Source organism: Aquila chrysaetos, chromosome 6 (assembly GCF_900496995.4).
Source record: "Aquila chrysaetos chrysaetos chromosome 6, bAquChr1.4, whole genome shotgun sequence".
NCBI lineage: Eukaryota > Metazoa > Chordata > Aves > Accipitriformes > Accipitridae > Aquila > Aquila chrysaetos.
Genome location: NC_044009.1, coordinates 11,274,487 through 11,301,783, shown reverse-complemented (window position 1 = coordinate 11,301,783; position 27,297 = coordinate 11,274,487). Strand labels below are relative to the sequence as shown.

General features: G+C 44.5%; 1 protein-coding gene across 1 annotated transcript; it reads left to right on the top strand.

The window, feature by feature from the left end:
- Nucleotides 1-24,599: 24,599 nt before the first annotated feature.
- On the top strand, nt 24,600-26,655 carry LOC121233366 (pancreas transcription factor 1 subunit alpha-like). The gene is made up of 2 exons (XM_041124035.1): nt 24,600-25,143; nt 26,618-26,655. Exons 1-2 carry the CDS (start codon nt 24,600-24,602, stop codon nt 26,653-26,655), a joined length of 582 nt encoding a protein of 193 aa, XP_040979969.1.
- The last annotated feature ends 642 nt before the right edge of the window (nt 26,656-27,297 follow it).

Here is a 27,297-nt window from a genome sequence, read left to right as displayed (position 1 = left end):
TACAAAAAGCAGCAGCCAGCCAGGTTCAGAGAAATGATCTGGGGTGAAAAAGCTCCTTAACCTACTTTGAAAACTCCACAGCCCTAAACTGCACCATTTGAGATACAATATTTATGTGCAGCCTATAGGTCACAATAAAAGCAAGTAGGCCAAAGACCTATCAGCTCTTTTATGTATACTTGGCAAGGTTACAAGACAACAATTCATTTCCCTAGGACCTTTTACTTTCCTATAAATTCCAAGAGCCACATTTAAAAGTGAATTGGCAGATGCAATTTTTTATTGTAAGGAAATTTGTTTTGCTTCAGCAATAGGCAAACATCTTCAGTCGTAAACAATGAAAGGGAGGGTAGATTTCCACCAAAGCCAGCCTTAGTAGGCTAGTGGTATCTTCATGCAGAAAGAAAAGTTGGCTTGTGTGGTGAACTACAAAGGAGTTCTGCAGAAAGCTGAATAACAGTTCTTGTCCGGAAACCCGAAAGTGCAGGCACTTTTGGAAGGCTATGGAATGTGTTATAAGTTGTAATCCTCCCAACAGAACCTCAAAAGCCTTGGCTTGTTCTGCTCTTTTAAATTCAGAACTTGACAGCTATTTAACCAGAACCACAAGTGTTAGAGGTGGAAAAGGCCTAGGGATTATCTAATCTATTCCATGACTTGAACAGAGAACAGCAACAGTAAAACTGTGCTGCAAAAGAGATGTGAAAATGCCTGCAGAAGAAAGAATCAGCAAAACTGGTGCTGGAAGTCCAAGCAAGCACATTCCCCTTGTCTTGCAACTTGTTAATTAATCTTTTAGCTTGAGTAGCTGCTGTGGTGTTTCTCTTGACCAGAAGGATGATGGCATTGTAATCTGCAGTGCTTCAAAGCTGCCAATGAATGCCCACACATGAAGAATTGATCTTTCCAAGTGGCGTTAACCCACTCAGCAGGTTCCCAGCTGGGGAAAAAAGGCAATGGCATTCATCCACTACCAAAACACGCATCTTTTATACTTTTATAGCAATGTTGCTTTGAGTCTTAAGAAACAAACTCTCTATAAATCACATCATAAAAAATATCCAGACTGATGGTTTACAGGAAAGCTAGCAATGTCAAGGTTTTGGGGGGGGATAATCCATCTTAAAAAAAAACAAAACATTTTTCTTCTGATGCTGGAGGTAGGACAGTTTATTGTGTGTGGATTAAAAGCCTTGCTCACAGTTTAAGTATTTGAAGGTCTATCAGCCACTGGCAACTGAATTCCACCATCACCCCCTCCTTTTTTATTGGTATTAATATTTGTGCTTTGCAGGTCTGCTGTAAAATGGATTGTGGTTTGCTGAACTTTTCACCCTACTTCTTCCACAGGGTTGGGAGCATGCAGGGGGACAGCTCAGTGAAGTTACTTGTGTACCAGTTAAGAAGAGAAGGTGATCTAGGTCTTGACCCATGACTTTCTGAGTCTTCTGAATGATGGCTTAAAGATGGCAGTCTCTTTCTCCAGTGCGGCAGGTAGCAGGAGGGTTAGATAGCAGAGGAAAAGAGTCAGGCAGAAGTCTGATCCTGACACATCTTAATGCTCTAAGGGAACAACACATAGAGAAAATCCTCCAAACACCCGTCTTTAAGGACAGTGCCCCTCTCTCAGCTTACATAAAGACCTTTTCAGATGAATCGTGCTGGGACCACAGCCAAGAAAAGCCATGAAATGAGATAATAGCAACAGGAAATAGAGTGAGATCAAGGAAAGATTCACACACAGTTAGAAATCCATTCAACTCCTGGCTGCCCTCAGCAGCAGGTCACAGCAACTCGTGGTTGCCGGAAGACTGTGCCACCCTGTGATGCCACCAGCTTACAGTCTCCCCACTGTCTTCTTTCTTGGATTCACAAACAACATACTGATAAAATCTCATCTCTTGTTTGATCCTTTTAATTCCTTAGTGGCCTGAAGCAGATTTTTTCCCATGCGGTGTCTCCTGTGCTCACAGATGACCCTGATGCCAGAGGTTGAAGCTCCCTCATCTGCACAGTACCCTTCCCACTCACCAGAGTAACATGCACATCAGAGCAAGAGCCAAAGTCTGCCTTTTGGCACGTGAGATGTTTAATTCAAACTGGTCCCACCCATGAGTCCCGGGTTAAAATCCAAGGCCTTCTGTGGCCATCTACATTGGACAGCAAGAAAATTTGCTTCTTCTCTATATTATGCCTCTCTAGTGGGAACTTTGGTACCTCAGCACAACATCAGCTCACATGCAAGTCTTCTGGAAGGACTCAACGCCTTTCCTTGGATGCCTCACTGGCTCCCACCCACACCTCTTCTGGAACAGGGAGGCTTAACTCTACCCTGGAAGCCCATTAAGGCAGAATCAAACTTGTTTGCTTCACTTCCATTCCTCAGATCTTCAAAGGGGGAGTGAAGCTTTGCTGTCAAAGCAGCTTTTGGGTATGGTGAAACATGCTAGTCAGGTGGCAGAAGGGGGCTTGGTTAAGAACACACATTGCAGCAAAAAGGCAGCCCATCACTGAAGCCCGCAGTGCCACTGAAGCGGCCCAAAATGTGGATCTGGAGGCTTTGGCTTCAACATCTGTGCTAAATACACAGTGAACCAATGCTTTCATGCACAGAAAATCCACAAGCAGATGGCTACCACCTCTGGAGTGTTCGGCAGTCCTTCCTCTGGCCTTGACTTTGCGTGCCACTGTCCTTATCGAAAGGAATAATGACACATCCCCAGCTGGAACACAGGCTGTGTTGGCATCCAGCAGCCCAGATGCTTTGCTGAACTCTCCCCATCCCTCCGCTCTGCAGGACTGTGCTGGGAAGATCAGGAGCAGATTTCTCCTGAGATTTCTGGCACTCCTCCTTCTAACCATGGCCGGCAACTCCAATAGAAATGCCTCTCTTTTATGTTTTGGCACTTCCAGTGTTGGCAGGAGGGAGGAGGGAGGAAAACAAACCTGAGGCTCCCAGAAACTCCATAAACAAACAAAGATTTCTTTTCAATGTGGTTCTGAAGAGAGCCAGAGATCTGGGGAGCAGAAGGAGGAGGGAGGATTATAGCCTCAGTATCAGTGAGTGTTTCTCCTGAACACAGAACAAAAACAAGCCTGCACCTCTCCTGCACACTATACCATTGCGACATCCATCTTAGACAAGAAGGTGCTTTAGTTTTGAGGGAGAGATCCCTTGCAAAGTGCACTGAACATCCTTGCTTGATGGTATGCCTTGCCTGAGGGCATTAGACAGTGCTGGTAGGCTGAGGAAATATGCTGCTTCAGCCACAGGAAGGATGGACAGGCTTGGGTACATCACAGCAGATCAGGCAACTGCTTTTCGAGGTGCAGAGGCACATCCAACATCCCTGCTGGATCATGGATGAAAATGGAGTAACTTGGACTCTTGCACAGGAGTTCTTCTAGAAGGAATGTTTTCTGTTATCCCTCTACGTATTGAGGTGGTCCAGACAATAGCTGCTCTTTGCTGAGCATGTTAATTATGTCCCTGACCCCAGTGGGTGACATAAGGAGAGTCTGTGCTGTGCCACGTGCCTGCTACACTAAAGCTATAAGACAGAGAAGAATCAACTCAGAAATGGGTGAAGGATGAGTTTGGGAGGCCACTCAGCTGCTGGTAAGGCAGGGGAAGCAGATGAGAGGGCTGATAGGAAACCTTTCTTAGTGAGAGCTCCAGTACCTGTGGTGAGGCAGGTTTTCCCAGCTGGAAGCTCTCTGCAGACCTGCAAGCTACTAGATGTTCAGGAAGAAACTACTTAATAAAATAGTTTCCTCCTTTCCTTCCTCCTAAGAGCTGCTAGGATTGTTACTATTGTTAGAGCATCCTCACTGCCCTTATCCAGGCTCCTGCCACTTTGAAACTACCCTAATAGCATATTTTTCTGGGGACTACAGCTTGATTTTGTCCAGGGTTATCCTCCTCAGGCAGTGCAGTCTGGTTTTACTCACAGATTAATTAATGTCATGCTCACATGTATCGAACTGCATGACTTTTGCAGGTTGTACTGATAAGCACCTGCTGGCCCTAACCCTAATCCTAACCCTCTTGATAGTACTATTTTCTTACAAATCTAAACCAATTAAACTGATTCACCGTCACATACTGACCATGCTTAAGTACTTGAGCTTAAATATATCCAATTTCTTTTTTCCCTGGAAATGGTCATACCTGATAGAACCAGTTGTTAAAAGATGATTTGTTTGCCGCATTGATTTAAGTAAGAGTAGGGTCAGGCAATCACAATCTCAAACACACTGGTTTAGTAAAACATTGCCTCCTGGCCAAGCATGCTGTTTGGCTGTGGAGTCACTACTAGACAGATGCGATCTGAAAAAAAGCCAGTTGGTCAGCTAACAAGAGCTCAGCTCTTAATCCCACCATTAATGAACCAGTAAGTCAAGAATGAGTCACTTCTACCTCTCTGGCTTATTTTCCCTATTAATAAAAATTAATAACCTTTTCTTTTTTCTTTTTTTTTTTTTTTTTTTTTTTTATTTACCTACTTCACTGTGATGTTCTGCAGACTGATTAATGAGGTGTTTTTTCTCTGAAACAAGACAAAAGGATGCTGGTCCTGGGAACAGTCTTCAGGAGATGCTGCTGAAGAAGTGCATATTGTCAGGGGTGACACAGCAGAGAGGCCAGAGATTCAATTTACTGCTCTGCAGCCTCAGGGCATTATATTACTGCTTCCCTCCCAGTAATTTTCCCTTTTTGAATTGATTTTATAAAAAATAACTAGGGATTTTTCAGAAAGGCAACTCTTGCAATGTAATGAAAAACGCTACTTAGTAAGGCACTCTATAAGGGCTGTTCTCTCCCTTGAAAGCTCTGTGAAGTACAACGTACAATTTGCTGCTCCATTATTTAGGTATGCATTTTCCAGGAAATGGTTGCATATATTTATATGTATGTATATATTCGCTTTAACATTGGCTTCTTTCTGCTCTGACTCCAGCACAACAGCTCAACTGCTCTTGGAAGCAGTTCACACAACAGCACAAAGGGAATATTGCGAACTTCCGTGAGAGCTGTGCACGACCGATGGGGCTCGCTGTAGCAAGGGAAAGCACACATGTACCCAGCCTTCTGAAGGTTCAGCCGTGTTTTCTGAGCCACAGGACTGGATCCTGGTATAAATTAACATTTTCCATTCCCAGATGTTCTTTCTGCCTTGTTGCGACACCTCTTACCTAGTTTCAGGCTGACCTTGTGCTGGGCTTGAGACTGTTCACGAGTTTTTTAGTCATTGTTAAGAACAAGGAAAAAGAAACAAACATCTGGTTAGCAGAGCTGCCAAGTGCGCATTCCTTCGTTGTTTTTCAACCTTTCAATCCCTTTGTTTTCAGCCTGAAATTCCATCTGATAAATGCACGGAGAGCCATGGGGCACTGATTAGATGCAATTCTCGTTCTGACCCATGCCACTGCTCCACCAGCATTGCCTCAGTGGAAGCACCACTGACATCCCCAGACCCCAAACTGGGAGTAAGGCCCTGATGGATCCTTCCCAACCATGTTTATGTATGGGGGCCTGATCCTACTCCCACTGAGGTCAATGGGAGCTTTGCCACCAACTTCAATGGGAATAGGATGGAGCTTTAATGTTGTTACTGCATTGAAATGGTGTTCAAGTCCATCCTCTGCCAAGATGTGGGCTTCTCAGTTTCTATAGCTGTAGTGTGGGGTTTTTTTAATTGGAAACAACAACTTTATTGAATCTTGGCCCACAGTGCTGGCACAGCCTGACCAGGCCAGGTGGGGTTGTTCCAACAATGGCTCGTGAAATATTAAACACAAGAGGGGACATGTGACAACAGCTTCACCTTCCTTACCTTGGTTGCACAAGCTTCAGCCTGCTGCACCTCTGCATGGGTGCATCCTCCTGGACCATAACTGCTCAGACCTGCTTGAAGTTGACCCTGGGTCCATCCTCCCCAGCTATGGGTGCCTCTCTACAGCAACTAAGTTAAGTAAAAGAAGGTGCCTTAGATTTCATCTGTTGATAGAGAGAGCCTTCCAGGGGTGGATTCACACCTTGGGCAGGCTGTACCACCTTCCAGAGACAACTGTCTTTTGCAGGAGCCTGCTAAAGGGAGGCTAAATTTTTAGTTGAAGCCAGAAAACCAGGATCAAGAGCTCAGTTTGAAAAGCAGCTTTCAAGCCCTTCAAAGGGGTATCCTAGGGAAAAGGTAAGGCTTAAAAGGACTGCTATGTTCTCAGTCAATGGGATGTCTTAGCAAGGCATTGCATTAGCTGTTGCTTGGAATACCAAGCATCTGAGTCTTTTAAAAGCTTCCCTCTGTTTTTTATTTATGTGTGAGTGAGTCTGTGTCCCTGAAAACCAGATTTGAAGATCGTTAATCTGAGACAAGAAAGTGCCAGACTTATACAATGCTGTCCCACCCAGTTGTCAATCCTTACCGACCCCAACCTACGCAACGACTGACGCTGTGAAGCAGGATCGTACCGGACTGGAAAGCTTCTCTTTCCGTCAGAGATGCCAAATCTGCGGTGTGGCTTGATGATCCAAGTTGACACCGGCCATGAGAACAATTCCATTTCCTCCCCGCTGGTCACTTCCATAAATGCCAAGTTTTGGGCAACACAATGTACGGCATTTCCAGCAAACCGCTAATGATTTCATTTGCATTGCCAGTTTTTTTTGGTTTTGTTTTTTTTTTTTAATGCTTTTTCTTCTAAAAAAATGCTTTTCTTCCAGCCATACATTTTAGATTAAAAAATAATAATCATGCAATCTCTCAGGAAATTGGACTTTCAAAATCGGGATGCAAAGAAGCGTAGTCCAGTGGAGATTTGAATAGGCAGACTTTACAGCCCTGCAGCCGCTTGTTGGATACCCTTTTTCATTAAGATTAGTTTCAGCTTCTGGCCCGGGCTCTCCCATCACAAGTCAGTTTTTTACCCAATGCCTTTCCAAGGGTTCCCTCATTCAAGGGAACTACAAACTCAACAGCCAGTTATTAATTTCACTTGTGAACGTACAGTCCTCATTGAGCTTCGATTATGATTTAAAGTAATTTCTAAGTGAGAAAATTACAGCCCAAAAGAGAGCTATTGGCTGCCCAGTTCCTACACACAGGAAGTCTGAACGTTATCAGTGAAGTATCTCTAGAGAGCTCCCAATCTCATATCTCAGAAGAAAAGGGATTTGGAGTGAGACTGAGAATAGAAATGCAGAAGGACCTTGGCATAACAGACTTGGCTGGCATTTCATGAGCCTAGATGGCAATGCCCTTTTATCAGCTGGAAGGAGGAACAATGCCACTCACAGCTGGAAATTACACAGTATTTGTATCAAGAAACCTGGACAAGTATGGTGGAGACTACTGGGAAGCTCAGCTTTGTGGAAGGAAAATTGTTAAAACTTTCCTAAGCTTTCTATCAGTTCCATCTATTGAGTCCTACCAATTCAGAGTGGCTTAACAGCCTCTGCAAACCAGCAAAATGCACCCATAAAATCTTTAATAAAGAAAACATTTTGGAAAGCCAGTTTGACCACGTCTTCTCCAAATGAAGGGACTACATTCAAGCTTTGGAAATTCTTCCTCTGTGTTGCACAGGTGCCCTCTCACTGACCCATAACTTCATTTAACTCTCCTCAAGAGGAAGAAAGGAATCCCTGCTAAAATTATTAGCTTTCACAAAGAATATTTTCTTTGAGGAAATGGCCAGCACACGTGCTTTGCTTTCTCAAAGGACGCCCATGAATACAGCACAAACTCTGTGCTCCTGCAGCTAGGAGACTTTTTCTTTTCCAAAGGCAAACACATTAGTACCCTGTAATACTCTCATCTCTCCTGTTACACTTTCCATGGAGATGCCACAGAGATCAGCATATAGACCTCCCTTGGTTTTCATGCTGTATATCACAGCTACTTTGGATGCTCAGTGTCCCTTGGTCCTATGTCCCCACTTCTCTCAAAGTGCCTTTGATTCTGCAAAATATGGGTCCGTAGGCACAAAGCACAGGGTGTTCAGTGGGTAGCAAAGATGTCCAAAGCTTTACTTCCCTTTTGTTCAGCTGCTTGCCCGCCCCCAAAAGAAGTGCCTTAAAGTAGGACATTTAGACCTGAAACACAGCCCAGGGATGTTAGCTGGAAAACCACCACAGCCTCATAAGACAACATCTGCCCTAACCTTTAGAGGGGAAACCCAAACCAGAATGAGTTTGCACATGTAATCCAACACAGTTGTTCTCAAAGATGAGGAGGAAGACATTCATGCTGTCCTCCTAGCATCCATCCAGGGCCCTATGTCCCCAGACTCCACCTAATGTGATCTTGTTCAGCTTCTTGGTCGTATTTTCTGCATGTAGCTGGAGGAGTTTCCCCTTCATGGAGGTTTGCTAACCTTAAGGGTTGCAAAGAGCACAGGAATATTAACAGCAGTTGACAGAAGAGCTCTCAGGGGGACGCAAAGGCTCCTGGCTTATGACTCAGTGTACAGGCCCTTAGGATAATGCATATCATCTTATTGTTATAATTATTATTACTTTCATTAGAGGAGATGAGAGACCCATAAGGGGAGGAGAGCCTGAAATCATGCATACCTTTTTTATGACACCCAATACAAACTGCAGTCCGAGCCAAAGCACCCAGACAGCCTATCTCATCAAATCCAGCAGCAGTAGTGAAGAGAGACCTACAAGTTATTTGATAAAATGCCACATTATGAGGTATCATGGCCTCAGACACAGGGGACTTCAAAGCTACTCCCAGCTATGGCTCTTACACAGAGTTGCCACATCTCAGTCCATGTTCAACTTGCTATTTCAGAGCACTCAGAGGTGCTCTCCAAGATCAGAAAATGCTGCCTGTTCTGAAGAAAGTGTGTGAGTTTCCTTTTTGTTCAAGACCAGATCAAAAGCCCCCTCAACTCTTCATTTCCCCACAGCAAGGGGGAAATGCAAGTCATTTCTTCAATGCAAGGCAATGCTTTGACACCATGAGCTCAGTCAATTCAAATATTCCACCCTGAGAGTGAATAATTTTTTAGCTGGGGTATCTATTCCACTAAATAAACCCCATGGCTGTTGAAATGAAAGCATGAAGCTAGAGGCTGCACACCAAAACCCACTGTGGTTTGCTTCCAGTGCTGGATTTTGCAGGGATGCAGGTTTGAGAGCAGTGACTCATGCCTTCTGCTGGCAGAGCCACAGGCAGGACATCTTTGGCAGCAAGAAGAGTCAGGGTAGGCAGAGTGAACATCTGCTCATGGCTGAAGCAGGCACAGCAAAACCATAACCTGTCACACTATGAGGAAAACACAGCATTTCTCAGACTGCTACCATATTGATTCCAATGAGTGCTAATTAAGCCTGTCACATCACCCAGCCAACATGGGTACAAAGTGTTCCTGTTTCCTAGTATAGCCACATGCAAGCTGAGATGATCACATATATTTGCACTGCACCTTCCCATCATACTTCAGACCAGAAATCAGTATTGTTGTGGTTTAGCCCCAGCTGGCAACTAAGTACCACACAGGTGCTCGCCCATTCTCCCCACAGTGGGATGGGGGAGAGAATTAGAAGAGTAAAAGTGAGGAAACTCATGGGTTGAGATAAAGACAGTTTAATAGGTAAAGCAAAAGCCACGCATGCAAGCAAAGCAAAACAAGGAATTCACTCACCACTTCCCATCGGCAGGCAGGTGTTCAGCCATCTCCAGGAAAGCAGGGCTCCATCGTGTGTAACGGTGACTTGGGAAGACAAATGCCATCACTCTGAAAGTGCCCCCCCTTCCTTCTTCTTCCCCCAGTTTTATATGCTGAGCATGACATCATATGGCATGGAATATCTCTTTGGTCAGTTGGGGTCAGCTGTCCCGGCTGTGTCCCCTCCCAACTTCTTGTGCACCCCCAGCCTGCTCACTGGTGGGGTGGGGTGAGAGGTAGAAAAGGCCTTGGCTCTGTGTAAGCACTGCTCAGTGATAACGAAACCACTTCTGTATTATCAACACTGCTTTCAGCACAAATACAAAACATAGCCCCATACTAGCTACTATGAAGAAAATTAACGCTATCCCAGCCAAAACCAGTACATTCTCCACCCCTAGACAAGAACAGTTTAATAATTGAAATAAAATAGTAGTAGTAGTAGTAGTAGTAGTAGTAGTAGTAGTAATGAAAAGGAAGCTAACAAAAAGAAAGAGAGATAAAACCCAAGAAAGCCAAGTAATGCACTATGCAATTGGTCACCACCTGCTGACCAATGCCCAGCCAGTCTCCAAGCAGCAATTGGCCCCTCTGCCCTCCCCCCGCCCCCAGTTATGTACTAAGCATGATGTCTGTGGATAAGCTCATGCCAGAGCAGGTACATCTCAAAGCGTCTGTGGCTGTGGTTATGTCTGTGCTGCAGCAGGTATACCTCTGAAAGGACTGTGGCCCAAGGAGAAGTCCACATTGGAGAAAGGTACACCTTGAAGCATCTGTGGCTGTGAATAAGACCATGCTGCAGCAGGTACACCTTGAAGCATCAGTGGCTGCACACGAGGTCATGCTGGAGCACCTCAAAGCGTGTGGCCATGGATAAGCCCGTGACAGAGCAGGTACACCCCCGGAGGGACTGTAGCCATGGGTTAAGCCACACTGGAGCAGTTATATCTCTGAAGGCATTGTGGTCCATGGACAAGGCCACACTGGAAGACGTGCACCTCAAAGCAACTGTGGCTGTGGATAAGTCTATGCCACAGCAGGTATAGCCCTGGAGAGTCTGTGGTGCATAGATAAGGCTCCACTTGGAGCAGGTACACCCTTAAGGGACTGCAGTCTATGGATAAGTCCAAGCCGTAGTAGGGGCAAGGGGAGTTCATTGCAATGTTAAACCCTATGGTCTGGTCCAAAGGGACCAGGGTGGCGATTGTAATGGAAATACCTTTAAGTTGTTGTAACTGGGGACTCGAGTTGCATGTTATGGGAATTCCTGTAGCAGAAACCCTTTGTTTCTAGCCAGGCTAGGAGCAAGGGGAGGAATTCTTTGCAATGTTAAACCCTATAACCTGGCCCAAAGGGACCAGGGGTGGAGACTGTAATGGAAATACCTTTAAGTTGTTGTAACCCATGATCTGAATTGCATGTTATAGGAATTACTATAGCAGAAACCACCTGAACCAATGGAGGACAAGACTTACAAGAAACAGTGCAAGTGCAGCAGTGACCCGACCTAAGCTGTCTTTGGTGCTTGATAACTCCACGCAACAGACCACCTCTCCTGCCCTGAGTGACCACCACAACAGATGGAGCCCTAAGTCATGGACTAAATGAACTCAGTGGACATTTTGTAGACATTTGTGGACATAGACTAAGGGAATGATATCTGTGTGTGATATCATTGGATGGGAAGGGTGGTGGTGGTTAATGAGGTTGTATTGGATAGTGTGGGGACTGACCATGATGTAAAGGGTATGGAATAAGGCGTGGAGAATGTACTGGTTTTGGCTGGGATAGAGTTAATTTTCTTCATAGTAGCTAGTATGGGGCTATGTTTTGGATTTGTGCTGAAAGCAGTGTTGATAATACAGAAGTGGTTTCGTTATCACTGAGCAGTGCTTACACAGAGCCAAGGCCTTTTCTACCTCTCACCCCACCCCACCAGTGAGCAGGCTGGGGGTGCACAAGAAGTTGGGAGGGGACACAGCCGGGACAGCTGACCCCAACTGACCAAAGAGATATTCCATGCCATATGACGTCATGCTCAGCATATAAAACTGGGGGAAGAAGAAGGAAGGGGGGGCACTTTCAGAGTGATGGCATTTGTCTTCCCAAGTCACCGTTACACACGATGGAGCCCTGCTTTCCTGGAGATGGCTGAACACCTGCCTGCCGATGGGAAGTGGTGAGTGAATTCCTTGTTTTGCTTTGCTTGCATGCGTGGCTTTTGCTTTACCTATTAAACTGTCTTTATCTCAACCCATGAGTTTCCTCACTTTTACTCTTCTAATTCTCTCCCCCATCCCACTGTGGGGAGAATGGGCGAGCACCTGTGTGGTACTTAGTTGCTGGCTGGGGTTAAACCATGACAAGTATAAACCACAGGTTTCCCAAATGACAGGATGTTCATTCACATGGTTGTCATCTCAGGCATCACAAAACATAGCCTTCTCACTTCCCAGTGCTGCGCAAGTACCATCACCCCCAAAGCAGCTGTTTCTCCATCTTCAAAATGTTCTTCACTCTTAACATGTTCTTGGCAGCTCCACACAGAGGTTCACATGCATGCAACTGACCTTGAGCAAGACACAGTGTCACCTCCAGCAATGCGTCCATCCCACACTCTTCAGCTCTGAGACGAAACATCTTGCAATCTGCAACAACGAATAGAAACATATTAATCTTTCTGATCCATCTTTCTCTAATCCACCAAGGAGTGTCCTATAGCTTGTGACTGCTGGCTTATCACCCAGTCCTCCCAGAACACATTAATCACTTTAAGACATGATAAAGCTTTCTAATGAAGAACAAACTACAGCTGTTAAGAAAAAGCAAATGCTGGGCTAGCTTTTGTGGGCATATCGTATAGCAATGATACTATAGTGAACTTCCCATTTTGATGCATGCAATTGACTTTAATTAGCACAAACAGAAGGTTAGCTTTATGACTATTTTAACATTTTCATTTTGTTTGATGCACATGAAACACTAATGCTAAAGAGCAATGCACTCAATGAAAGCTCCATTGAAGTCAGTGGGAGGCAATGGTTAGGCAATGAGGTGAACTCTTCAACAGAGTAGATTTTTACCTGGGTTGGTAGCTTGAATTAGTCCCAAAATATTAATCCCACATGCCTTGTCTTCACCTCTATCTCAGTTGTCTACAACAGATACAGCCAAGCTGCACAAAGCCATGTACTGTAGAGATCCCCATGTTTACGTTAGCAAAGGTGAGGTAGTTCATGTAGAGCTTGGAGTCATTGGACTTAGACTGTTCCTGGTACCAGCCTGCTCTGCTGTGACTACATGACCTGTTGGTCCAAAATGTAGCCCAGGAAAGGGAATGGCAGGAGGTCGAGGACACATGACCTCTGTGAAAATGTTAAAGGGAGCCACGCTAAGCCCATCAACTAAGTAAAAGGTGGAGAGGAAGACAGAACATGGGGACAGACTGTGGAGTCACAGATACCAATGGAAGCAAAGGAAAAATCAGTTTGAACATTAGGAAATATCTTCTATTAGTAAGGATGGGAAAGCACTAAGTGAGGCTGCAATCACTGCCAGACTCTAAGAACAGGTGAGACATGTCTGTTAGGACTGAAATGTGCCATTGGTCATGCGTTAGGGAAAGAAGAGGGATTGCATGGCTTCCTGAAGTCCTGTGCAGCCACACTGTCCAACAGGAAGACATACAAAGTAAACGTCATATTTTGGGGATTTGGGGATTGGGCATTTTTTTAGAGTTTTTGCTTTTGCAACATACCTGATTCTCTAGTGGTACTGCATTGCTTCTGGCTGAACTGTAGGACTATGACCAATGCTAAACCCCATGGGTTTAAAGCATCATGCTGATCACACTGGGATCACACCTACTAAAGCATCTGATCAGGTTTACCTTAGATCTATCTGTGCCAGTCTGAAAAGTGTGTCTGAAAAGTAATTTATATTCATCATCTGAAATAAGCGCAATGTATTCCAATTCTGCCCCCCCCCCCCCAACCTTCTATACTTGAGCTTTTCACCTATGGTCTCTGTGCACACATGTTTTTGCAGAAAAACTGTCCTAAAGGTCAAGCTATTTGGAGAAATACAAACTCTTGCACATGGAGGAGAAGACAGCTGTACCATGCTCCTCTTAGGACTCATTCATCACCCATTTTTGGACCAATGGGCCATGAAACGCAACAGCCTGCCCAGGTACTGCAGTCATGAAGGCTGAGGGCAGCACCTTTCCTCCCTTGGAAGCAAACCTGGATGGTGTGGGTTCACATCTGACCTGCACATGTGAGGGTTGTTGAATAACCCTGCTTCTCTATTCTACTGGTAGTAGCTAAAAGAGGGCTGGCTTTCATGAAAGCCAGACTGCTGGCTTATAATGCCCTGTAGTATGCAAGCTCTGGCTGCAAAATGCCTTGTTGCCACCCAAGATTTCCCATCCTCCAGGGCAGTAAATTCAGATAAAGAATCTGTGAGTGCAAGGGGGCAAACGAACCTGACTACAGAGTTTCTGCAACTTCACTTCAATGTTAAGGATTACCAAGAAAAACTTGTGCTTGGTTACATAGAGGCCAAATGAAGAACCAGGTTTCTCATTTCTGCGTGTTCATGTGTGTGTGTGGACATGGGGAAATTTATTCTCTTTATTTGTGGGTTTCACTGGTATTTCCACCAAAAAGGACAATGCTTTGAAGCCACAGGCTGGGTATGTTCCTTAAGAACTGGGGGTGATTCCAGAATGCAATTATATTATTAGTACAAATAAAGCATGACATTTCCTACTACAGCACATCTAGAAGGAATTTTTACATAGTTTTTGAGACTCCAGAGTTACTTCTGTCCAATGCAGGCATCCAGTCACTCTGGAATACCAGCTGCTCAGAAAAGTAAAGACTAGTTAAAAGAATGAAGTGTTTAAAATTTCATTTTTTAAAGAAGTGACTTTCCTTTGCCTTGCTTCACTGATTTTCAGTGAGCTGAATAGATTAAGTTACTGCATCATGAGCAATAGTTGAATCACGATCATGGACATACTTTGCTTTGGTGAACTTGTAGAGAAAATGAATACCATTTTTCCACATACCTGAGGAATAAAAGCACTTGTGGAGAGGAATCTCTCCCACAGGGAACCCTTGTGTACTTTGCAGTAGTATTTTATTAAGAGCTGGAGAGTTCAAGGGTCTCACAAATGTAAGTTTTCAATTAGCTTTCCATTGTGTCCCAAACAGTCTCTAAATACTCAACTAAACTTTAATCCAATCACTTGATTTGACTCCAAGCATGATTTATCTTTTAATCATCATCTGTTCAATGAGGGGGAAAAGAAAGCAAACTTGTTCTTGGCCCATCATGACTCATACATGATTTTACTGCGATCAGAGTTGTGTTTTCCTTTTGGCTGATGCCTTGGCAATTGCAAGCATTGGCTTTAGCTTTCTATTTAGGTATGATCTTTCCTGCTCATTTCCCCACCTCCCCAAAATGTTGAACAGCACTGAATGTTTGTCCTTTATACCTTTTCCCACTGAGGCATGTGATTTTTTTTTCAATATCTCAATGTTGCATTAATCAAAAGTGTCTGCTATTTGACCTGCACTCAAAACACAAAACACGTTTTAAAAAGGGGCTCACTATTTTAAATGAATGGCATTTTCCTGGAAGGGCATATTACACAGAGAGCACAACAACAGTAAGACACAAACCAGCCAGTACCTTCTGGGCATCCACTAAGTGCTCAGCTGTTGGAGCTGGGACAATGGTGTTTCCTAGCAGACAGAGCCTGATGAGATTTAATCCTTCCTCCATGTGGCTGGCTTGCTGGCCTCCTGAGCTGGTACCCATGGTGTGCCTTGGTTTCTCCATCTGGAAATGAGATTTTCACACAGCACCTTTAAAATACTGCTCTCCCTTTCCTAAGTTCTCCACAAGGGCTGAATGTTATATGGCCACCACAGCATATAGATGAACTCTGGGGGAACTGCACACTGCCAGCTGGCCCTCTGGGAGCTGCAGCACTGTATTCACCAGCCACAGCTACACCATTTAATGACCTATCTCCCAGAAACATCCCAGCCACATGCTTTTGCCTTCATGCAGTGGCTGCAGTTAAATGCATCACTCCAGCTAAAATAAGGAATGGACCCAACCTTTGCCCATGAATGGCATGAACTGCAGAGCCTTTGAGGTCTGAAAGTGTTGTGCAATGTCTTCCCATTCATTATTGTTCATGTCAGTGGCTTGTGCAACTCACAGTTCCAGCTGACAGCGAGGACAGAGTTTGCAAAAAGCTGCGCTCATCGCAATTCACTGACTGCCCAGAACAGTGAAGTAGCAGAACTCCCCAGAGCATACAGGTTTCTCAAAAGATTTCCCATTTAAGTCTTCCTTGCTATGGCTAGAAATTTCAGACAAAGTCCTTGAAGATTGACTCAAATTTCAGTGCAAGGCTAATAGTTTTTGATAGTCTTCTCCAAATGACAAGTTTTGGAAGCAGAAGATTTCATGAAAAGCTCAGGTTTCGGTTCCTTTTTTTTTTTTTTTTTTTGGTGGGAAAACCAGAATACATAACCCCTACGGACTGAAGACAATAGCCTCCCCCAAATGCATTCAGATGGAAAAGAGAGGAAGGCTTTTTAAGCTAACGTCATGACCTAATTGACCAGTTCTGCTCGGCAGTAACAGATACTCATCTACAGGTTTCACAGGAACAGCCATACTGTGCCTGGCCAGGAATTCACACTCTCCCGGCTCTGATGTAGCCAGTACTGGATGCTCATGGAAAGAGCACAGGAATCTGCTCATGCTAATAGTTTCCCCGGCATCCTCCCCTGGCTTCCAACAACCTGCAATTTAGGGACTTCTGGAGCTGTGGCTGGTTCATGCTGGGTTGCAACTATTTGAAATGTCAGGGTTTCTTTCCTCATCGGTTCAAGATGCAGCCTGAATGTGACCAGGCAGTGTTAACCTAGGCAGAGACAGAGACATGCGTAGGTATGTAGAAAGAATCATGCATTTGCAGACACTCCCATGCCTAAAGCTTCAGTAAATGGACTTACTTGTGGGCTTGCTGAATAAAGACTCAAGTAAGAAAACAGACCCAGCTTAGCATCCTGTAGGCCAGCTTGGAGACTGCCAGGTAGACTGTGGTCACTGTAAGTGATATTCATCTCCTGGAATCTGGTATAGAGGTGTCCTCCCATTCATAGGCAACTCATCGTACTCCATTGCCCATTTCTGATTTCCTGCCAGCATCAGTAAAGAAAGCCCATTCAGCCAGTTCAAGTGCCAACATTTCCTCCACAGGCAGCTAAAGTTAGCTTTACAAGATGACTCTGTGATCCAGCTTCCCATTTAGGTCCCTAGCTAACAGGCAGTAGGAGTTAGGTGCCTCGTTGGGGAAGCAGCACTGGACTGTGCTTCCCTGGTCCATCTTCATTTGCTTGCTCCTACGGCTGCTGCTGTGCAGCCCCTAAGTGCCACTGGCAGAGGTCCTTCCTGTGGTCTGGCTCTTCCCAGTGGTTTTGCTACTGGGGAGGGTGTCCTCTGCCTCCAGGGGATTTGCTAGTTGGTCCCCCAGTGCCAAGCCATGCTACAAATCTGACCTTTCTGAGCAGGGCACTTGGCAGTAAACAACAGGCATGGTAAGGTCTTTGGTCAGGAAATCAGACACACGCCTTCAGCAAAGATGATAACAGCCTGCCAACATATGCAGATCCTTTGGTGGTCTATCACTCGGAGACTTTGAATCAAGATTGGATGTATCCTTTTAAAAAATATCCAACTGCAACAAGAAGATCCCCACTGGGCTTGGGGCCAAAGTTCCTGGGTAACAACCAAAGATGTGTGTTATCACAGTGATCAGACTAGAGGATCTTAATTATTCCTTTCTGGCTTCAAATCCTATGAAAACTTGCTTCTTGTTGATGCTGAATTCATAGAGCTGGAATTCACACTTGGGACCCTGCCCAAGATGTCTGGCACCTACCACAGTGGATCTAAACACCTCACTCTTTTTATGGTGGGAGATTGCATTTGTGCTGCTGGGAACGGCTCTCAGGTCTTTCGTTCTGATGTTCGTTTGTTTGCCACTGCCTCTTTCTCTCATGCCCTTCAAGTAATCATGACCTTGCTCTTCTGCAGACCTGCCCCAGAAAATGGTGCCACTGCTGATCACCACTGATTCAGTGCATGGAGGGAAGGATGGGAGATGGTGGAATTAAGCTTATTTTTGACTTAGGGTGATTCACCTGATCTGAATCTTCCCCAAGACCTGGCTCCCTCTTTATTGCTGTGAGACACTTGTCTTTCATGCAGAGACCACCGGCTTCTGTCTTTGATCCAGCAGTGACCTGCTAGCAGGAAAAAGGAGGAAACACTGAAAAATAGAGTGAGATCATCTTCAGCTGAGCATCCCTGGAAGAGGACTGTGTTGCTGGTCATCCCAAGCCTCCCAGCCAGGGCATGCTGGTGTGGGGTCCAACTGCAGAGCTGTGTCCTCACCAACCCTGCTCAGTAAACAGCCCATCCAGGTGGTTCCAAAATTGCTTTTTAAGACTTAATCTTAGCATTTTCCATGGAGTACAGCAGTCCATCGGTTGTCCCCATCTGCTACTGTCATTGTCCTCATCTGCTACTGTCATCATCCTCACGCAGATTTGGGAGAGAGTGTTCTCTTCCAGACCAGTTTGTCATCGTGGATGGCACCTCATCTTGTTCCTAGATTTCTGATTTTTCTCTCCTGATTTCTTAGAGACATTTCTGCAACACAAAATAACCCATTGGAAAAAAAAAAGACTCTTCCCCAGTGCAGCATCATGATAATACAGCGTGACAGATCTCCATTAGAAACAGGTTTTGTGCATGCTCGGTCCTGCCACTGTGTCCACTGAGTCAACCAATGCTAAGAGGAACTGAATTGCATCCAAAGCACATCTAAGGTGGTTGGTAGCAGCCAGGAAGAACCACCTCCCAGATGGAGAGCAGGGCTGGAGCATCTCATGCAGGCGGATGTTTTCCCAAGCTATTGTTCCTGTTTTATAGTGTGAACATGTGCTGGCTTCCCATAAAGTGGCAACAGCTGTCAGTCAAACAGACATCACTCTGTAAATCTGCCCGGGTGACTCTGTTTTCAAACCTGAGGTCTCCAGGCAGGTTTATGAGGTGCCGCCTGTGTGATTAACAAGTCCCAAGGACTGCTGTGCAGGTGCAGCGAGCAGGAGGGGAGTGGGGCTGGGGGGAGCCGGGGAACAGGTCCCAGCCTGGCCAGAGCCCTGCCATCAGCCACGCCAGCCTGGACTTCAGGCTCTGCTCTCTGTTCTGGTGCACTGTGAGAGCCTCAGCCTCCAAAATCCCACAAAGATGACACATTAATGGGAAACATCATGAGATTTCTGACAGGGGTGCAAGCTGGAGTTGCACAAGCATGTGTCTCTTCTCTGTCCCATCCTTTTGGCTGGGCCCAGCTGTGTCTCCTCATCAGCTCTTTTCTTAGGGAAAGCAGAAAGGCTGAAGGAAAAATTAGCCTCAGTACAGATATGGGAGACAGAATTTGCTGGCTTTTTGTAGGCTTTTTTTTTTCTTCTCATTAAATCATGACTACAAACAATCCAGATATTCAGGATTTGTTGTACCCAAAGACAGGGCACCTGTGGCTCCAGGAATGGATAACCCACCCATTTAAAAACTGGTCATGCACTTGCAGAAGATGTATTTTCTACAGTGGTTTTGCAAAGGGTCTGAGATTTGTTTTTCTCAAGAAGGAAGGCACAGAATGATTTTCTTAGTAGCTCATGGCTGAGTCACTTACCCAGGAACGGAAGCAAAGATCTAAAGTCACCACTTTGAGATATCCAAATAAAACCACTATTAACAGCACTAAATGTCACATGAATGACATTTTCCTCTCCCTAGAGATATTTCTCATCGGTTATAGAGACAGTTATTCATGGGCACTTTCTGCAATCCCTGGATGCAGCATTATGTTAACCTTTCTAGGGGTATGTTTCAGATGGTTGAAGAAGCACAGTGAAACGCAGGGCAAGCAGCCTTTCTAAGGCCTTTGCACAAGGAACACCACTTTCCTTCAGAAGCTCCCATGAGTACTTCTGTCCCCTTGAGATCAAAACTGTACAGCTAAGCATAGGCTGATGTACATGTTGTCTTCCAAAGATGACCATTCACTCAAATAAGCAGTCACAGACCCCAGTGCAGTGACTTGAATGAGTAACTATTTGGCAGCAGCAGCCCACAGGTCATCCCCCAACTTATAAAAAGCTCTGTGAAAAAGGGGAAACCACGAGTGAGTGTTTTTATTAGAGAAAATAACTTCCTTCTTGTAGAGACTGGGATTAATTTTCTGTAACTTTGCAAACACCCTGCAGAAAGGTTAAAGTAACTGTGTTCACTTTTAAACACCAAAGACTTTTAAAGCAAAGACCGTCTTGACTAGTTTATACTAATAATGAAATAAATCAAAGTTATATTAACAATCATTCACCAGTGCCTTCCTCCACAAACTTTGACGTCTGATGTTTCTACCCTGTGAATAATAAAGGTCTTGTTACCTTTTTCACTTAAAAATCAACATCCTGCATACGCTATGAAGGTTTCATTTCACAATTATTTAGCATCTAAGAAATAGCCATTATCCCTTTGAAATTCTCTTCCCCTGGAAATCCTTGTTCTGCTTTTCATTACATTGTTACATTTGCTATTGTTTCAGGTTAAAAAAGAAGCACATTCCATTGTTAAATGATAATACTTGCACTTTTCTTGCCTCCAGCACTTCACAAACAATGTGCTCAGTAATTCAGGTATCCCAGGCATGGCAAGTGGCTTAAAAGAAGGTATAGGAGCTTCGTGGTCCACCCTTTAGCTGTGGCTGTAAGGAGCATAACCAGCCAATTATGAGGCCAGCTCAGGTCCTGGAGATCCTTCTGTGTAGCTGTAGTTTGGCAGTGCCATTGCTAACACACGTTGAGTGAGCCATACCACCAAGAGCTGCACTGTCCCACCTGGATAAAGCACTCCGCAAGATCTTTGCATCTTTCATCTGGTCTTCTCCATAAATCTTGGACCCAGTTCCCAGCTCTGATGATGAGCTGCACAGCATAATGTTGGATTAGCAGCAATGACTTGATGGACTTGTACTTTGGAGTCATCTAACTTGAAAGTAAAGCAGCTGATCCTTTCTACATCTGTTCTTTGTCCAGGCCAAGGACTGACTCCCTTTATTAAGCAATTAAAGATGATGGAAACATGTTCAAACTAAATTCCCAGGAGAAAAAAAAAAAAAAAAAAAAAGAAGCCATTTTGCCAGAACTGGGAGGTTTCTCTGGCTCCACTAAAAATGTCATTGGAAAGGTTCCCCAAGCTCAGCCCAAAATAAGGCCAATGGGACAAGAAAGGGAGAGAAAAATCTACCTCCAAAATAAGCACAGGAGTTCTTGTTGTCTTTGAGATACAGGTACAGGGTAACAGCTTTCAGCTGCTGAGGCACTGTGAAGAAAAAAACTGCAGTGGAAATATTCCCTGAAAGCAGGTTTGTACCCAAAATTCTATGAAATAGGCAAAATCACAGAGTCTGCTATGGGTGGATTTGTTTAGATGACAGAAAAAGGGGGACAGAACTGAGGAAGGTAGTTCCTAGCATGAATAGGGAAAATTATAAAGGGAGACGTAGATATCTAGACCTGGAAGAATTCAAACCCAAACGACTATGGCTCTAATGCCTATCAATCATAGACATAAACACAGGACAAAGTTTCTGACTCAAGAATTTGCTTTCATTAGACCCTACTGATTAAAAAATGACTGGCAGCCAAATGTTATTTCTGGATCCCACTGGGTCTGAAGAGGTTTTGGGGGAAATGGTGGTTGAGCAGATCTTGAAATTATACCAATATGTCATAATCAACAGCACCCCCACTCAGTGTGGTACCCATGCTACCTCATTCCCTGTTGGAGACTCCTTCACCCACATTTTCCAGACAAGTGCAAAATTAGCCCAATTCCCTCCGTCTCTGACAAACGGAGTTGCAGAAACACTGGGAGTGCAACAGGTCTGAAGTTTTGGTAAGGGTTGTTCATATGAGGGATGGGAACCTCAGCTTCTCTTCTGAGACCTGACCTCTTTCATAGTTGGCTTTCTAAGGGGAAATCTTTCCTTGCATTTCTCTCTTTCTTCCCCTACCCTCCCCCCTTCTGCTTTGTCCAGAGTCTCTCTAAGAGAGCCAAATTCCCCCTGAACACGTTAAAAGTAGGCTTGCTGGAACATCTGCTCTCCATCTGTGGAGCCAGACATATCCCCAGGCAACACTATTAGCAGTGATGGATCTGGAAGGGAACGTTAAGCACTGAAGAAGCATCTGCTGAGAAAGAGGAACCCAGCACATAAAACTATGTTATTTGCTGAGCCTCCTTGCCTCTGCCCATTGCTCCCGGTGGACAACTGTCTCTTCCAGAGCCCTGTTCAGGAGAAGACCTGCTGTTCTCTTCCTGATTTCAGTATTTTCAAGTGTCTTATGTTTGTGCCTAAGGTGACCAAATGAGCACTACCAAGTGCTCAGTTAAACAGTGACTGGGGAGCCATAGAAGCATCTGAAAGAGAATCTGAAATATGGGAACTGCAAAGCATCCATGGAAGCGCAACAATGCAGCAGCAGTGCTGCAGAGGTGTTTTGGGTAGAGGTGGTGCAGCATGCAGAGGTAGGGAGCTCAGGCAGGAAGGCTTTTCTGCTGCCTGTTTTCTGCATAGCTGAGCCTAAATCTGCTTACAAAGGTGTAGAAGGGACTGCTGGGATCAGAGATGCAGCCCCACTGCCAAGCCTGGGGCCTGTAATAAGTAATTTCTTTGGGGAATATTACTTGTACATGACACTGGGAAATACAGTGATACGATTTAAAAGAAACCATTGCAGAGTGAACTCAACATCGCTTGGCCCAAGTTCAAGCCTCAGTTCTGCCACCTGTGACTGTGGCCATTCCTTTCACCCCTCCCGCATCCCCTCTTGCCCTGTAGCCAGCTGCCTTGTCCCTTGTTGGGCTTCATCTGGAGCAGAAGCTGTCCATCACTATGGACTTTCACAATACTAATATTTTGTTGTTGGGTACGTTGGTATCATGACAAATTATTTACTTTGTACAAAACTAGTACAAAATCTGTGCCCTGAGCTGACCAGAGAAAGCAAGACACATTCTCATTACTTAACTCCTATTTGCCCTGTATTGTCACACTTGGTATTTTCCTTTGTCAAGCAGATTTACAGATAATGGGTTTCCTGTTCAATTTGCACAACAAGAAGAAAAAAGATAGTCACAGAGTTTCATACACTGCAACCTTCTCACATCTACTCTTTGCAAAAATCTTTCCTGAAGCCTGTCTTCTGTTGCCTTAAACTCCCTGGAGCAGGTAGAATTGCCACAAGGCAAAATCCGAGGTTACTAAGAAGAGTCATTAATAGCCTATGCCTTATCTTAAAAGAAATCCTTCTATTCACAGGGCAAATCTATCAGGACTGCATCCTAAGCCATTGTTAGATGGAGGACCGATCATCCTTTTGGATCCACTGAAAATGCAGGTCATTTTCTGCTCTCTGGCTCTTTATGTGAAGCTATTGAGATTTGTGCTTTCAGCTTTCCTATCAGGAAGCTGCCTGTGGCTCATAAACTTCACAGTAGACATCTCTTGAAACTTCACACAGCAGCAGGACATGAGTCTGTGCTTGAAGTCAAGCATTTGATTAAGTGTCTTGATAAAAGTTCTTTATGACATGCTTCAGGAAAAGCCTTTAGGCTTTCTCTAACTTAAAACATGTTTCCATTCCATTCATTTAAGTCCTTAAAATATGACTTAAACTACTTCTGAATGAATTTAAACATTGGCTTAAGTATTGTGGAAATCAAAGAGACTGAAGCACCCACTTATATTATGCACCTGCTTTAAAGTTCTGGTGGTGCTTAACACCTTCCACCCCATTTGTCCAGCATCACAGGGATTCTGGACACCTGCTACTCTCCCAGTTTCCAGCACTTCTCAAGATGTGGCCCACCTGGTCCACCATTCTAGGATTGCACCCGTTGTGGTTATTACAGCTGCTGTTATTTTCCAGTGCTTAATGTGGTCTGAGACAGAGCACTGAATGTCTGCATTGCTCACAGAATGTGTAATATAAGTGTGAATCAGAACATGCAGCAACCGAATAAGGTGGTGTTGGCTTACTTATTATGAGGTACTACTGTGTTCCAATTTAACACAGCAGTGCATCCCACATCTTTATCCTAACCATTCTCTTGCTAGAAGTGCGGGAGATGGCACTAGCTTCTGCTGTCAAAGAGGGCAGAATCATGTGTTTCTGACAGCATTATAATAGCATTTTGTTTTCCAGCAATAGGAGAATGTGGGGCTATTCACACTTTACGAGAAAGATAAAGGATTGTATTTTGTTTCTTCCTCCAACCACTCCTAACCAAAACCAACAACAATAACAACAAAATCCCTATGTGAACCCTACTCTAAATAGCAAGTGGAGAGAGTGAACTTGTGGAAGAACTCAATAACTGCTTCAATGGATTTTTCAGGAGAAAGTCAATAGAAAATGCATTCTCTCGTTAAATTAATTCATATTGTTTTGTAGTCAATAGCTAATAAAAAGAGAAGCACGTGTACTAATTGGTTTTGAGTGGAGAAGAATAACATCATTCCCCTGCTGAGGAGCCATGAAGTATTTAAATCACGAGTCCCCCTTGGATTTGCAACTGGGGAAACTTTTGCGATAGTCTTCCTCAAGGACACAACCAGGACTCCCTGCCCCTGATGTTTTTGGGGGTAGGGGGTATTAATGAAATTAGAGTCTCGTTTTCCTGATAGTCAGCTCAGTCTGAAGTTGCAAATACTTCCATCAGCTTGCTTCAGCCTGGCAGGTCAGAGGATGGAGGAACTTTGTTACAGCTTCGAGCAGGAAGCCTCCACTCCTGAATTTCTCTTCTGGGACCAGGCGGATCCCAACTCTCAGCTGGACAACTTCCTACTGGACTGCTCCTCCCTGCCAGACCAATTCTCCCCTTGGCCCTCCCCTACTTGCCCACACGCCCTGGGGGTGCCGGCGGGCGGAGCGGCGGGGGGTGCTGAACTGGACAGCTCCCCGCCGCCGCCGCCGCCGCCGCCGGGGCCCGCCGCCCCGCCACCGCCACCGCCTCCGCCCCCCGGTCACCTCCCCCAGCGGCACGCCGCCAACGTCCGCGAGAGGAAGAGGATGCTCAACATCAACTCGGCCTTCGACCAGCTCAGGTGCCACGTACCCACCTTCCCGTACGAGAAGCGCCTCTCCAAAATCGACACGCTCCGGCTGGCCATCGCCTACATCGCTCTCCTGGGTGAGATCCTCCTCTCCGGATGCGACCCCAAATCCTACGTGGAGCGGTGCCTGAAGGACGGTTTGCAAAGCCAACAGCGGGCAACCTGGAATACAAGCGGTGAGTGAATGAAGGGTGGTATTTGGGGGGATCTCAGCAATGCTTTGGGTTGCCAGTGGGAGTGAATCATTCAAATTGCTTTTGAACACCCGCTTGTCGCATGCAAATGGCTCTGACAACATACAACCTGCCTTCAAAAAAGAGTAGCTAACTAATGTCACATTAGAAAAAAAATCCAACCTTTTCTTCTAACTTTCTTTTAAGAAGGATTTTTTTTTTTCTTAAAAAAAAGAGAGAACAACTTACTAAGCTCATGGGAATGGTTCCTTTTACAAACAAGATTAAAGATTTTGTTTGTTCTCAGAATACATTTTTAGACTTTTTTTTTTATTATTCTGTGCAAAGTTGTTCTTTTATAATGCAATCTGATGGAGCCTGTAGAGATTTTCTTTACTAGTTTTCTTTAGCTTGTACCTGACTGAGAAAAGCACCTGGCCTTGAACATAAACAGAATCTCATTTATTAAAATACATACATTCAAGTAATCAAGAGTTTCTCAGAGATATTACAGTTTAACACTGAGAACCAGGATACACAAGAGAGTGCATTCAAATTTCAGGTTTGTTTCAAAATATAGGGGAGAAAAAGCCTATTTGCAAATTACATTTTTATATGATTATTTCTATTTTAAAGTGAAGGACTGTTATTCTGTTTTCTATTTGGCTTGTACTTAGTCCTGACTTATGTGGGATTGAACTTTGTGCTTGCTTCCACCAGAATATGTTGCTTCATCAGTCCACCATATGGTGAAGATGGGAAATTGCCCAAGTGCCAACATGGGGCCTCGAGCCTCAGATAGAAAGCAACAGGTTTTGTGTTACTAAGCAGTGCAGGGAGGAGCAGAGGGGGATTTTCAGTAGTTCTTGGCACTTTGCATCATAAGGTAATTAACCCCCTTTCTAACTCTGTCCCTTTGCAGTATAAGTTCCTTTGGATTTTCCACTTTTTGGAAATGGGCCTTGAAAGCATATCAGCCTTCAAAAAGTGCAGCATAAGTAGAGAAAAGTCATTGCAAAAGAATATTCTCCTTTCATTTCACCGGGAAGTGTCAAAGGGACAGAGCCTGCAGGGAAAAAGCAATAAGTTTACTTTAAAGGAAAAGTTAATTAAGTCTTCTCTCCTTTCCTATTAATTTCCATTAGCTACATGACTGGGAAAATTACTCCTGATATCCCACTGATCAAAACTCTCTTGACTACAGAGAACATTTATATTTTATTTTCCAGCTGGCCCCACCTTTAATAGATAAACAGATTTTAAAACAACACAATTGGCTCTCATAGGGATCATCTCTTTTGTCAGGCTTCTAGTTAACTGATATTTCTGAAGAGCTCCACTTGGAAAGATCTAAATGAATGAGGCTGCTTTTCTGGAGAGGCTGAATAGTTGACTTGTTAAACGCTAATTTAAATGTTTTTAAATTCATGTGTTATGTCTTTACTTTGTTTTCCTTTGTCCCTTCTGTTCTGTGCAGATCTGACAGCCCGCCTGTCTTGGGTAAAGTGGGATTAAGAGGTACCCAAAAGAAAGAGCTTTAAAGGCAGCATATTGCAAAACCTCACGACCTGACTGCTGGGTACCGGCTGTTAAATTCTCAGTACTACAAGTAAAAGCATGGCACTTACTACTTTACTTATTGTCACGATCACTTTCTTGCCGCATGTCCAGCATCCAGCCTCTTTTGGTGTTAATTCATTGCTGTGTAGGGTCTTCTGCTTCTCTTTCTTCTAGTTTCTCACACACTGATAGACTCCTCTTGCATGAAAATAACAAAACAGATTAAAAATCAGTGTCATTACATTCAGAGCAACAACATTTTCTCTTCCACTGGATGAGAACTGTGTCCAAATCACATTTCCAGCATGTGGGAAAACCTACCCCTGATCACAAGAAAAAGCTAAGCACCACCTGTTGCAACCTATTGCATGGCTTAAGATGTCCCGGGCCATAACTGTAAAAGTTACCAGTGATTTAGAGCACAGAGGCCATGGAAGGCCCAGTTTTCAGGAAGTGAGAGACAGGTCTTTCTGTCTGTGTGTGTCTCCAAAATTTCTCATGCCTTCCTCCCAGTGTGACAACTTTGGGAGGTCTGAGTCCAAGGCATTTTGGTATGAAAAGGCCGATAACTGCTAGTGCTTGGGCACCATCTCCTCT

What these genes read in the sequence shown, in the direction of transcription:
- LOC121233366 (XM_041124035.1), top strand. Translation starts at nt 24,600, where the DNA reads ATGGAGGAACTTTGTTACAGCTTCGAGCAGGAAGCCTCCACTCCTGAA. An exon ending in GGCAACCTGGAATACAAGCG is followed by an intron (nt 25,144 to 26,617) that starts GTGAGTGAATGA and finishes TGTTCTGTGCAG; the next exon opens with ATCTGACAGCCCGCCTGTCT.